The sequence below is a fragment of the Phodopus roborovskii genome, unplaced genomic scaffold (assembly GCF_943737965.1).
Source record: "Phodopus roborovskii unplaced genomic scaffold, PHOROB, whole genome shotgun sequence".
NCBI classification, from domain to species: Eukaryota; Metazoa; Chordata; class Mammalia; order Rodentia; family Cricetidae; genus Phodopus; species Phodopus roborovskii.
This window is the reverse complement of record NW_026126578.1, coordinates 13003351-13017001: the sequence shown is the minus strand read 5'-3', so window position 1 is coordinate 13017001 and position 13651 is coordinate 13003351. Positions and strand designations below refer to the sequence as shown.

General features: G+C 48.5%; 1 protein-coding gene across 8 annotated transcripts in view; it reads left to right on the top strand.

Moving 5' to 3' along the window:
• The window catches only part of Mical3 (microtubule associated monooxygenase, calponin and LIM domain containing 3), a 178589-nt gene that overhangs the window by 56959 nt on the left and 107979 nt on the right, over window positions 1-13651 (top strand). For all 8 annotated transcript variants that reach the window (XM_051203661.1, XM_051203660.1, XM_051203662.1 and 5 more), the window contains exon 2: window positions 12948-13286. In XM_051203661.1, the coding sequence (XP_051059618.1) occupies window positions 13023-13286 (264 nt within the window). In that variant the 5' untranslated portion in view covers window positions 12948-13022. The remainder of the gene's footprint in view (window positions 1-12947; window positions 13287-13651) is intronic.

Below are 13651 nucleotides of genomic sequence, written 5' to 3'. Positions count from 1 at the left end.
GTCACAAGAGAGGAAACACTGATCCGGGTGGCCTTGCATCCTGAACATGCGGTCTCTGGTGAGCAAGGAGGAGGGCACACTGGCTGAGGACAGCCAGCACAGGGGTGAGGAGTACCCCAGGAAACATGACCAAAGAAAACTGTAGGCTTGGAATCATAGGACTCGGCTAGTGCTGGGACTTGATAGGCCTTTCAACTTTGCTAAGAATCCAAGTTGCCTGAAGTCCTTAGAGGACAGAGATAGGGACAGAATGAACACGGAAGTACTGTGTGGTGCTGGGTTGGAGGGAGGTTAAGGTGCTGTCTCACAGTCCATACTAGCAGTCTCCAATACTTCACCAACAAAAGGTAGAGACGGTCCTGGAAAGTACTAGCTTGATGGAGTGCAGAGCAGGGGCTGAGGTGACTCTCTTTGCACCTGGTGGGTGGGTGTAGTGGCATTTGGCTCTGAGGAGGAAGGTTGCGAGACTGAGAGAATAGAGGTCTTCGCGCGGGGACTTCTTTGTGGTGCCCGTAGGGTGTCTGCATAGGTGTACTTTAAAGGATTTGGTTTCAGGATCACAGAAGGATGCAACTCAAGGTCATCCGCTTTCATGAAGAGCAGCAGATCAAAGATTTCAGGCCGCCCAGGACTCTGGGTAATGGGAGCTGTGCGGAGAGGAGCAGGAGGCCCTGGGCTCACAGAGCAGGGGCGGGAGTTTCCAGGAAAAGCCATAGCGAGGGCATGAGCGCGATAATGGCTGAGCCTTTCTCAGAGAGCCACTGTCATCCTCATGGGAGTGATGGAGACAGAGGCCAGATTGCAGAGGGAGTGATGAGAGGGATACAAAAGGATGGTTGGGGGCGTGGCGTTCAGAAGCGATGACAAGAGCAGATCTGGTAGCCTGATCTCGCAGGAGGCCCAGTAGTGGAAAGGGAGAGGCCAGTGACATACAGGGGGATAGGGAGAGGGACCCCCCCCCCCCATGTTAGCTGAGCAGGAAGCTGGCATGGGAAGAGGTTAGTGTGTGTAGTGGATGGGTGGAGTGATACTGCCATGTTATTTGAGTGTTCTTAATGGGAGGAAGTTGGGGAAAAGCATATGGTAGAGATAAAACCACATTTCCAGGAGATAGAGGGAATGAACTGTACATCTTCAACTGTCTTCTCTGAGGCCCGTGTGGGGGCTGGAGGGCAGGGATCCCCGAGCCCACTTCCCCAGAGAGAAAGTGGAAAGACCACAATAATTGTGTGTAAGAGCTGAGGTCGTTGGAGAGTGGGGTGGAGGTGTGGACGGAGCAGGCCACTTGAGGCCTAGAGCCAGGTGCCAGGTCTGGAGAAATGGGCAGGTGTGTGTGTGTGGGGGGGAACCATTGCATGGAGGCCCCACCTGGGATCAGAGATAGTGTCCCTGTGGCCCTTTCACTCAGCAATGCTGGGTGTTTGTGATACTGGTTGTTGTGTACGCACACGCACGCATACGCGCGCGCGCGCGCACACACACACACACACACACACACACACACACACACACACACCTCTTAATGGAGAAACGGTGCCATTCAGACTCCCTGGGCTGATGGTAGTGTGGTGCTTTTCTGACAGGTTTTAAACATACACTTTGAAATTAGAAATATTGTGTCTGTCTTAGGGTTTCTATTGCTGTGAAGAGATACCATGACCACAGCAACACTTACAAAGGAAAGTATTGAATTGGGTCTGGCTTATAGGTTCAATCCATTATTATCATGGCAGGAAACACGATAGTAAGCAGGCAGACATGGTGCTGGGGAAGGAGCGGAGGATTCTGCATTTTATCCAAAGGCAGCAAAGTGTCATCCTAGATGTGGCTTGGACATGTAAGACCCCAAAGCCCACCTCCACAGTGACATGCTTCTTCCAACAAGGCCACACCTACTAATAGTGCCACTCCCCGTGGGCCAAGCATTTAAACGCATGCGTCTGTGGGGGCCGTTCCTGTCCAGACAACCACATGGCCCTTCACTTACCACGTGGGAAGCTGGCCGGTGTTTCACAACACCAGTTCTGCTGCTCTTTTCTAGAAATAGGTTCTTTCCATGGGGCAATTGTTCTGAGGTGATTGGCTGTTGAAGCAGAGCTGTCCCTAGCTCCTGGCTCCTGTCCTGCTCTCTTTCCTGCCTTCCCCCAAGCCAACTCCCCTAAATTTCAGGCAGGAACTGGGTCTGAGCTCAGTAAGGGGTCCTGCTGGGCAGAATCCTTTCCCCTCATGGTATTCCCAGGTCTCCCAGTGTGCCTCCCAACCTGGTGGCATGTGTCTGCAAGCATGCCACCCACTTCCATGTAACATAGCAGCTGCCTTGTGACCTCATAGGTTTCTAGACCTTGGCACCAGGCTGGAGAAGCTTGTCTATTCAAGTCCTGGCCACTGGGCACTGCTTAGGCCAGCAGCTGACTCAGCTATGATGACAGGGCCTGTGTTGGGGCCTGGAAGATACAGAACAACAAACAAGTAACATTCATAGCATGTCAAATTAGGTGTACTTGGGAGAAAACCAGGAAAATGGCACAAAAAGAAGTATCTGGTGTTGATGGTGACGGCAGCCACTGTGATCTCAGGCCTCACACATGCTAGCCATTGGCTCTTCCACCGAGCAACATCTCCAGCCCTGTGTAGTGGGGTGAAGTTAATCCCGAGAACAGGCCGTGTGGGTAGTGTGTCAGCTGTATGAGAAGTTCACACCCTGAGAGGCAGAGTCATTTCTGTTTACTGCTGTATTATTTCTAGAGTCTAGAGAAGTACTGGGTGGCTAATAGGTAATGTGGCTATGTTTATATGTATTTATATACATTCAAATATATCTGCACATTCAATACTATATATATATATATATATATATATATATATATACACACACACACACACACACACACACATAGTATGAAAAAGTGAGTGTGTCTGGGAAGATTATCTTCAAACAAAAGAGCAGCAAAACACACAGACTTCTGTGTGGGGTGCCTGGGAGGACTGGGGCTCAGCAGGAAGGGGCGAGGATCTGGGTGGGCTCCTTGAGACTTTCCTGAGGGTCTAAGACAATGCTAAAATGGGGCTGCTTGCTTTACCCACTCTGCTCACTGGCGAGCACACAGTGGGATGGTCTAGAAGCTGCCGATTGATGTGTGATGTTGCAACAGATAAAACACAGCATCAGATCAAGAATCCAGCTGTCCTCTGAGACCCATGTAAGAGATCTGCAAAAATATCAAAGTTACTTTTCTGTTGTAGAAAGTAATCGTTTTCCATATATAATCGATTGTTGTGCTAAAATATTGGCTTCCCAGTTGCAGTTTCATGAATAGCAAATATTGATCACTGTGATGGGTGAAGAAAAATTGGGCTTGAAATCTGGCTGTTGGATTTGATAGTTCGGAAGTCATTCAGGACCACTGTGCTGTTCCTGTGTAGTAGTGGGGATGTAGGTTCAGAAGAGAGTGGGGGGAAGAAGACAGGGAGTTTGCTGTAATGGGACCAGAGTGAGCGAATTATAAGGCGTAGGGGCAAGGCTGAGTTCTTAAGGTAACAGAGCTTACATGAATGGGAGTGGTCCCTCTGGGGCAGAGGAATTGATGCAGGAGGCAATGTGAGATGCTCAAGGGTGAGCTCAGGTGGAGCATGGCCTCAGATGAGCACAAAATGGTTGCTCCTTTATTATCATGGGAAGGCAGAGGAGACATACATAAATATAAGCTCACAGGAAAAAAAAAAGCATTAAGAAGGTTAAGAAATTGAAGACCATGTCAAGAAAAATGGTTGAAGGAGCTGAGGGAAAATGTACAGTAGCTGTCATGTAACTGGTTTTGATTTGGATACCTTCAGTGTTAAATTTGAGATTGCAGGATGATGATTCTGTGGTTTTCTATGTAAAAACAGCATCCTCAAGAAGTTAACATTTCAAAGGGCTCAGTGATGGCCCTTTGACTTCATAAAGTCACTTGTGGCTATTATGTGTCTTGGATGGTTAGAATGAGCATGAAATATCTCCTAGACTATTTCTCAGATGCTTCCCAGCCTTAAATGTGGTATGTTTTTAACATTCCATAGTGTTCTTACTAGGTAGACCAGGACACTTGAGAACCCCTGGATCCCAGCGGGATGCTGGAATATATTCTAAACCCGTGGCTGCAGGAAAGAGAGATAATTTTAGGTAGCCCCTGCCAAGTTCACAGCATTTCTCTGAGAAATCCATGGTGGCCTTTAGGAGGTATTTGTGTCTCTGGACAGCTGGAGCTCGGCAGCCTGAAGTCTCCATATCAGAAGCCAGCCTCTGTGTACTTAGAGTCACTTGGTAGCCCAAGTACCTACTATGTGCCTGGAACAAGAGGCATAGTACAGAGCGGCCCGTGTGAAGAAGGAAGCGCTTGGGATTCTCTATTGTCTGTGCTTCTTCCATGCTCAATGACACTTTCTCCCTAATCAGACCCTCCCACCTCTCAGCCCTGTATGGGAGCAACACTTTCAGGTTAGTAGGGCCAGAGGATGCTGGCCTTTGCATCCTGTTGTGATTCCGCTCTGTGCAGTTGGTAGAAGGGGGCTGAAATTCCTCTCTCCTGTCCGCCCTGACTTCCTACAGTGAGTATGGGGTGGGGTGGGGTGGGCATGTGCTAGAGACTGCTTAAAAAATGCAGACAGGTTAACACTGTTTTAACTGCTTTACCTTTCAACAGCCAAGAGGAAACATTCCTAGGGAACTGGGTTTCTCTTGCTTCCCTTTGCAAAAGACTCCTTTTCTAAAGAGCAGATGCTGTGATAAGACTGTGATAAGAAGAATCCTGGATTGCATGCCCTTGCTCAGTGTACTTGAAACTGCATATTTACTGATAGCCAAGTATTCATATTCTAGCAGATGCAGCTGCTTGTCCCCCTGAAGGATCCTGAGCATGCGTTGTGCTGAGCTTTCATTCCTAAAGCTGCATTTTCCAGTGGTTTTCAAAACAGCAATGTTATGGGCCCTAGGCAGTTCTGACCCAAGCAAGACTGCACTGCCCCTTGGAATCTTTACCTGTTTTTATTTCATGTGTATATGTGAGTGTCTACATGTGTGTATGTACCATGTATGTGCCTGGTATAGGAGGAGAACAGAACAGGAATTAAATCTATCAGCTCCTCTGTGAGTTCAACCTGGGTCCTCTGCAAGAGCAGCAAGTACTCTGAACCCCCAACCGCTCTCTCTAGCCCTAAGCTTCTTGAAGCTGCAATTTACCAGGAACAAAATGAAGGCGCTAGGGCTGGGGAGATGTTCCACTTGCTGTAAAGGGGAGGTGCACCAGAGTTCAGAGCACACAGAACTCACATAAGTGCTGGGTGGGTGTGGTGGCTTGCCTATAATTCAGCATCAGAAGACAGGTAGCTACAAGAGATCCCTGGAGGAAGCTGCCTATTGGCACTAGCCTCATTGGGGAGCTCTGGGTTTGATTGAGAGACCCTGTCTGCAAGACTAAGGTGAAAGAGCAACTGAAGATTTTCAGTATCAGCCATGGGCCTCTATGACGTCAGGTAACCATTCAGTTTTATCGCTACCGAGGAGACTTCATATCTTCCCAATGAAAGTATGGCCAAACACACACACAGATGTCATTCTTTTAGCCCCTCCCTCCCATTGCTATCACCACACCTCTTGGACTCAACAAAGAGGCAGAGTATGACAGACTAAAGATAATTTGAAGTGTTTCTCTTTCCTTCACACCCCAACCTGCCTCGCTATTTTGGTTATATAGGGTAGTCATTGGTGCAAAGCACACTATTTCACTTACAGAGGGGAGCCATCCACGAAGACCACATACAACCTTTCGCTGCTGAGACTTACGGTGATGATTAAGCTTCATCATCAGCCTGATTCAAATTAGACTCACTTAGGAGACAAACTTCAGTACCTGGTATTTCCAAAGGTTTAACTGAGAGGGAGAGCCTGGGTGTGAGCACTGGCTGGTATGTTAGCCTGAGTCGGAGGGGATGCGGGGAGAGGATCTCCAGCATTCTCCTGACTTTCTCAGATGTGAGGCAGCTCTGCTGCCACAGCTGAGCGCTGCACCTGCTGCTGTCTTTCCCACCCTGATGACCTGTCTACTCCACAATGAGTCACAGGGAACCTTCCCTTTCACAGGCCGCTTCTTGCCCAACATCTGCTCACAGCACTGAGAAAGGCAATTGGTACACTTACTTTCACAGTTAGCTGATAACAGTGCTGTGGTTGGCTGTGCTCGCTGTGTGCCTGATAGATCCATTTTATATTCATCACCTCAGTTCCTTCACAACGCAAGTTCTTTTCATTTGACGGATAAAACTGTAAGGCACAAAGCCTGTAGACTTTTCTCCTTGAGTCTCCTTTCTACTTGCTTTTGAGAGTCACGATGGGCATCATTGACCAGTGTTGGTCGTGGTTGTTTTTTTGGGTGTTTGCTTAAGCAGAACCCCAGGTGGAGGTCAGTTTGGTTCTGGCTCACTTCATTTCTCCATTTCTCCATTGGCCATTCTTGCAGATTTAGAGACTTGGAAGAGAACCCAGAGATCGTGTGATGTTAGCTTTTGGGGAACACTGTAGAGATGGTCCACAGTCCCCAGAGTGCTCTCTGTGATCTTTCCCAGCTCTTCTTCACCTTCTTCTCAGCCGTGAAGGCTCCAGTAGTTCACTACCATAGCATCATCCCTTCAAGAACGCCATTGCTTGGCTCCTGTCCTACCCCACCAGCTCCACGGAAAAATAGTGTGTTCCCATTATAGATCAGGCTATGGCTGCAAAGACCTGGTCACAGCCTTGAGGATGCTTGCAGTTAAGAGAGATATTTAATGATGTGTTTGCAGAATGGCAGGGCGTATGAAGGCTACCAAAGTGTGGGGAGGGATGCTGTGGGGACAAGACGGATTCCATGTTTCTTTATAGTTCTGTTGGGTGTGAGCTTGATGCTAAACAGCATGAGAGGTCAGAAAAGATTGTGGGCTAGAGTACATCCAGAAACAAATAGTTGTGGAGTTGACATCTCTATGAAGACACTTAACAAACTAAGAACAAAAACTTCCTCAACTTCAAAGAAGACATATATAGAAAAGCTCACTATAATTATCATGCTCGGTAGAGAAGACACAGAAACCCGTGCTCTCTTGTGAGCACCCACCATGCTCACTAGAGAAGACATAGTAAAGAGCACTCACTAGTGAGACAGTGCACAGCGTGCTCACTAGTGAGGACAGTGCACAGCGTGCTCACTAGTGAGGACACAGTACACACTGCTCCTTAGTGAGTGAAGACACGGTACATACATGCTGTGATCACTAGAGAAGACATAGATCACTACTGAAGACACAGTACATGCCACGATCACTAGTGAGGACACAGGAAACAGTGCTTGGAAGTGAAGACAAAGCTTTTGCTGCTGACGTCAGGGCCCAGGCCCAGCGCCCACCTCCGCTGCTTTCCTTTAGTGTGATGTTAGACGTTATCTAGATCAGTTTGGCAAGAAAAGGTACTGAAAAGGTGACATCGTCGCTGTTGGTAGGTAATAGGATCTTTTGCTTCGGAAACTCCAGAGATTCCATCCACAAATCCCATGAGAACTAATGAAGGACTCAGGAAAGCCAGCCTGCACAGGGCAACTGCATCTCTGTGCCCTACAGGGGATGATCCGAGGGAATTGCAAAAGTAATTTACAATAGTTTCAAAAAGATGAAATACTTGAGAGTTAACCAAGAAGGTAAATGCCTTATACAATACAACCCCTACAGCATTACTGAAAGAGAATACACATAAATGAAAATACATCCCACCTTCGTGTGCTGAAAAATTTAAGATGTCAACATTATCCAATACAAACGAAAAACTAAAATTCTCAACCAAATTCCTAGGGGCCCTGAATATCCAAAACAGTATTTGAAAGAAAAGTATATAGCTTAGGGACTCCTGTTCCCTGATTTCAGTAATTGTTACAGAGCTGTAGAGCTATAGTAATCCAGCCAGGCCTGGTGACTAACACTTGTAATCCCAGTACTTGGAAAGTAGAGGCAGGAGAATCAGGAGTTAGAGGCCAGCCTTAATTGATTACACAGTGAGTTTGAGATCAGCCTGAGCTAAGTGAGACACATCACAGAAACCCAAGCAAACTAAACAAGCTGAGGAAATGGCTCAGGGAAGTGTTTGCCTCGCAGGCATGAGGACCTGAGTCCAGATTCTCAGAGCCCACAATGTCAGAGCTAGCCACAGTGGTTTGCAGCTGTCAACCCAGCACTGGAGTTCTCTGGCCAGCCAGGCTAGTCAAATCGATGCAGCCTCCCACACCATACCTCTCTGTAACTCTGTCTCCCTCACCTCTAGGCCTGACAACCACTGTTCTACTCCTTCTCTGATTTTCCTAACTATCTCACTTAAGTGAAGGCATAGAGCATTTGCCTTTGACCTTGGTGGTGGCTATCAGGGTCTCACACAGCTAAGCCTCATCTTGAACTCCTCACCCCCCTGTCTCTATCTCCCTCACGTGCTGGGTTGTATTGAAGTATGTGTGTGTATGTATGTGTGTGTGTGTACGTGTGTACACATACAGTTTCTTTATCTAGTCACCTGTTGATACTTTATCCATTGTGGATGATACAACCAAAAGCAAGAGTATACAAAAACTGAAGATCTTGCTTTCATTTCTTTCAGATATACATCTAGAGTTGAGATTATTGCGTCATGGCATAGTTCTGTTTCTGATTCTTTAAGAACCTCCATACTATTTAATTTTGGTTTGCTTCCTTCGAGCTGGAGCCTTGTCTAAGAGCTGTGAGCTGAGTAGCTGAAGCAGTTACAGGCAACAGGGACCCAAACCCAGAGGTCTTTGAGTTAGGCTCTGGCTGTCCACAAGGCCAGACTTTGTGTCTGTCTGTACCCTAGCAGCCCATCCTCTCAAATGGAAGACCATTTGAGAACACAGCCATCCTGGTGATTGGGTGCTGTCTCAAGGGCAAATCAGAGACACCCAATCATCAGAAAAGCATCTGCCTCCTAACAGTGTTCCAAGGCAAGCATCCCTGTTCACCTACTTCTGAGTCTCTTGGGATGCCTTAGTGCCCATAGAGTGGGCCAGGGGAAGGATTGCTTCCTAGATGGCCTTCGGGGTTCAAGATTTTTACACCTGTTGACATGGTGCATGAGGTGAGCCTCTGTTTTCTTATTCTTCTGGTTTTCTTTTTCTATTTTTATAAGTCATTCCTCTCCCCCACCCCGTCCCTACCATCAGTTTTAAGAGCTGGAAGTCAGGGCAGCCTTTCCTATTAGAAATGAAAAGCACAAGGCTGTTCCCTGTGCTCTTCCAGGCCTGTCTGTCTCCTCAGCACTCTCCTCCACAGCCCAGGAATGTGCAAACAGCTGAGTCAGCAATCAGCTGCTGCGAGACAAAACACAGGGTGGCAGAACCACACAGATGCCTGACACCCGAAAACCTGGCCTCGCTCTTCTTCCTCCCCAGACCCCTCCCCATTTCCCTCCATCTGCCATACCCTGGCCTTTGCACCCCTAGGAGCTCTGGCCCTCTCTGGCCAGGTTTCCTGGCCTCTAGGTTCCTGTGATTATGAGCGTTGGTTTTCCCAGAATGTTCGGATGGGTGACACACTGCGTGAGGAGAAGCCAGGAAGATTGTGATGCAGCTTTGACCTTCAGGATTTGGGGGGGGGGGAGATGACGCTTAACAGGATGGGCCCATTCTTCCTGGCCATTCTCAGTGTGAGTCACAGTGCTGGGCAAGTTCCCGGGGGGGGGGGGGGTGAGCCAGTGCAGCACAGCCTAGGTGTGTGAGATGGCCCGAACAGTGCTGGCCGCCCTGCTGTGCGCACCTGGCTCTCAGAGGCGAAAGGGGAGGCAGCCCAAGGGACTTTGTCTCGTGTAGTTTTACCCTGGGTGCCTGTTGCATTGTTCTGAGAACCAGCCTACTTCTGCTTATCCGGTGTCATTAGTGCCCTCCAGGTCACGATCCCTTAGCCGAGGCGCCTAATACTTGCCTGCTGACCCAGAGCAGATACTCTGCACCCTTTGGGGACCTGGGCTGAGACTGCACATTAGAATAGCGTTGTACACTCAAACAGGCATCGGGGTGCTCATTAATGAAAGGGTTCAGCCATGATGGAATTTGATTTTGGAATTCCCTGGGGTGGTTAGCAGCTCAGGGGAAGGGAGAATTTCCTTCAGAGTAGGCAGTACCCAACCAAGGACGGCTTGCATGGCTAGAGCTGTTCTTTGGAAAGCAGTATCCAAGATGGTCATTGAGGGAAATTGTGCTACAAGTGGGAAAGGCTCTAGAAATGAGGTATGAGATGGGTGTGGTGGTCCACGCTTTTGATCCCAGCATTTGGGAGGTAGAGGCAGACAGATCTTTGTGAGTTTGAATCTAGCTTGATCTACATAGTGAGTTCCAGGACATCAGAGCTATGTACATAGTGAGATCCTGCCCCAAAAGAAAGAGAGGAAGAAAGGGAAGGGAAGGGAAGGGAAGGAAAGGAAAGGAAAGGAAGCCTATGTAGTGTAGAATCTTGAACATGCTGAATTCAGTAAAAACTACATGGTGCTGAGTGCATTGAATTCTGGCAAGAGCTAATCAGTGGCAGCCAGTTAGGAACAGAGAGAAACCATGTTCCTTCTTGACACGGGTGATCAGTCCAGGTGTATGCAAAACTTGGAGAACGTTGCATTGGAACTCCAGTAGCTTTAGGTCGTTGTGAACACGGGTAGGGTATGAGGGCTGGGATTGAAAGGGGCAGGGCAGTGCCCGCCCTTGGAAGCCCAGTTACAGTCATTTGTTGTCCCTTGCCACCCTTTCTTCTGCCTCATCCGTCATAAAGATGTGGATTTTTCCACTCTTACAAGCTGTCTTTTGACTGACTACCATTTCTGAGTCTGGGCTTGTAAGAAAAGAATGGACTCTTTTTATGGCCTGCGAAATATTTTTTTTGCTGCCATGACCTAAAATAAACCTTTATTTAGGGGGAGTCCGGAGGTTGGTTCTGATTAATTCCAGGATTTCTCTTACTTGTTTTTGTATTTCTTCTCTATTTGTGGGGCTAGAGATGAACCCAGAGCCTTCCACATGTCCAATGTTCTGCCACTGAGCCACACCCCCAGATAATTCATTCTTCACCTTCTTCTTCCTTTTGTTGTTTTTAAATCTTGTACTCTTGGCCACATGGATAGTGAGACGAGCCATCCATGTTTGTTAGCAATGTGGCTTTTGGTGTCCAGAGCCAGGGGGGCTGTTGAGTAAGTCACAGTTTTGTGGTAAGAAGCCAAGGCAGTGTGTGTGGTAAGAATCATCATCTTGCACTCTAGGCCTTGTACTCTCTCCCGGGAAGCAGGAGGGGAACCGCTGACCCCCGTATTTCCCGCCTTCTTCTGTGGAACCCAAGACGCCGCGTCTTGGGGTTGGGGGTTGATTTAATCCCATGAAGTTTTAGCAGGATGGGTAGAAAAGCAGAATGTCCCCCAATTCCCTGAGCATTCTGTTGCTTGGTGATTTGTCTAAAGAAACAGCATCACTCAGTCCTAGGGTCATCCATGTCATAGAACTTGGGGTCTGTCTCCGAGAATCGGTACCATCAACACCAACACCTAGAGATTTCCACCAGCTTGAGTCCGTCCACTGGATAGTGGCAGCCCCTTGCCCCTCAGTACTAAGTGCAGTGCGTCTCCCCAGTTCCTTCAGTCACCTCATCGCAGGGTAAAGCAGAGCTCCACCCAGTGCCATTTACCCTGGAGACAACGGATGATGAGTAAGCTGTTTTAACTGGGGCACTACAGGAGTGCCACGGGCAGAGCTGTCCCAGCGGCTGACACAGGACCTCAGGGCTCCAGGAGCTGGCAGGTCATTAGGCCTTCCTCCTCAGTTCTGAAATGGGAACTATTGCCACAGCAGGAAGGCTCACTTCCCGAGGGCCGTGCACCGTCCAGTGCAGACTCCAGGCTGGGCTGGGATTCCTGCACTCCTTGTTGTCTGTCTCTGAATAGTGCTTCCAATAAAACATGTCACAAAAGACATCAGGGGAGGAATGGGTGCAGAGGTGTGTAAGGTTGCTGTCTCCCACCTCTTCAAATGTTTGTCTGCACACATCCTCGGAGACTGGTGGTGGCCATTTCTGATGAGTACTTGGTATGAATAACATCATTGCCATCCTAAAATATGAATTTGGAAAATGCGGTAGCTGTAAATCCACTCCGAATGTACCATGCGCAGGGGAAAGCTTTGCAATTCTTATGTGCCAGGTGACTCTGATGTCTCCTGCTTCTTAGCCATCTCTGACACGGTCCTTAGGCTTTCTTCAGCCTTCTCTGTACTAATTCTTGCAGTAGTCTTTAAAGTCTTGTCTTCTGGCTGGCCTCTGTCAGGTTGGTTGGAGTACTCAGGTCTTGTGCAGAGTCCTGGGCCCTTCTTGCTCCTGGGCTCTCATTGCATACCCTCTGCTTAAGTAGTTTCCACTCCTGCCCTGTGCCGATGGCTCCTACACCTGGCCTCCCTCACCAGCCACTCAGTAAACTTCAGGGTCATTCATGTTAAGTACTTCATTTAGTGGGTTCAAGACAGTGAGCTCACCAGGCAGCCACACAAGTGAGTGCTTTTGGTTTTAATCTTTTGGCTTGCTGCAACTTCCTACCAGAAAACTGCGAGTCACTCATGACTGAAGTGTATGAGACCCTCGCAGGACAGTTGGAGTGACTGTCCTGCCCAGTCTTGCATGCCCTCCTTGCCTAGCTGAAAGCCTCAGCAGTCCCTGAATAGTCCATTGTAACATCGTCTCTGTGATCATGTTTCCTACTAGACTGTCAGCTCCCGACACCCTGTGTGGTTCCTAGAGAGTCTCCGAGAATATCTATCAAGGACATGAGTGTCACTAGGCTTTGGGAAGGAGCATGTCTCCAGGGAAATGTTCATAAACACAGAGATGCTGACCATTGATTTTTCTTCCTTGTTTTCCCCTAGATTAAGGTGACAGTGCCAGGTGGATCAGCAGCCATTTCACTGTCCCCTGTGGGGTTGTGCCAAGCGTAGGGGAGCATGGAGGAGAGGAAGCAGGAGACAACGAACCAAGCTCATGTCCTCTTTGACCGGTTTGTCCAGGCCACTACCTGCAAGGGAACCCTCAGGGCCTTCCAAGAGCTCTGTGACCACCTGGAACTGAAGCCCAAGGACTACCGCTCCTTCTACCACAAGCTCAAGTCCAAGCTCAACTACTGGAAGGCCAAAGCCCTCTGGGCCAAATTGGACAAGCGGGGCAGTCACAAAGACTACAAAAAGGGGAAAGCGTGTACCAACACGAAGGTAAACCCGGCTGGCCTTAGGACCTGGGAGCATAGCACAAGAACTTCACCTGCCTTCCACGAGGGGCTGAGAACAGGAGGGTGGGAGAGACCACAGCTTCAGCTTAGCTGAAGGGGTTCAACTTTGTTACCCGTGTTCATTTGACACTTGCACCCACCAGACGCTATTCTGAACATATTTCATGTATTTGTTTACTTGAACATTCAAAGTTTGAAGGCAGGTGGGTAGAAAGTTTTTGTTTTTCTGGAACCCAACCCCTAGCCTCGCACTGTTAGAGAATGCAGGTCCCTTAGCAGGGCCACACATAGCCAAGCCCATATGAGCATACGCTCTGAGTGTGAATTCATGGTTCTTGGCCCGTCACC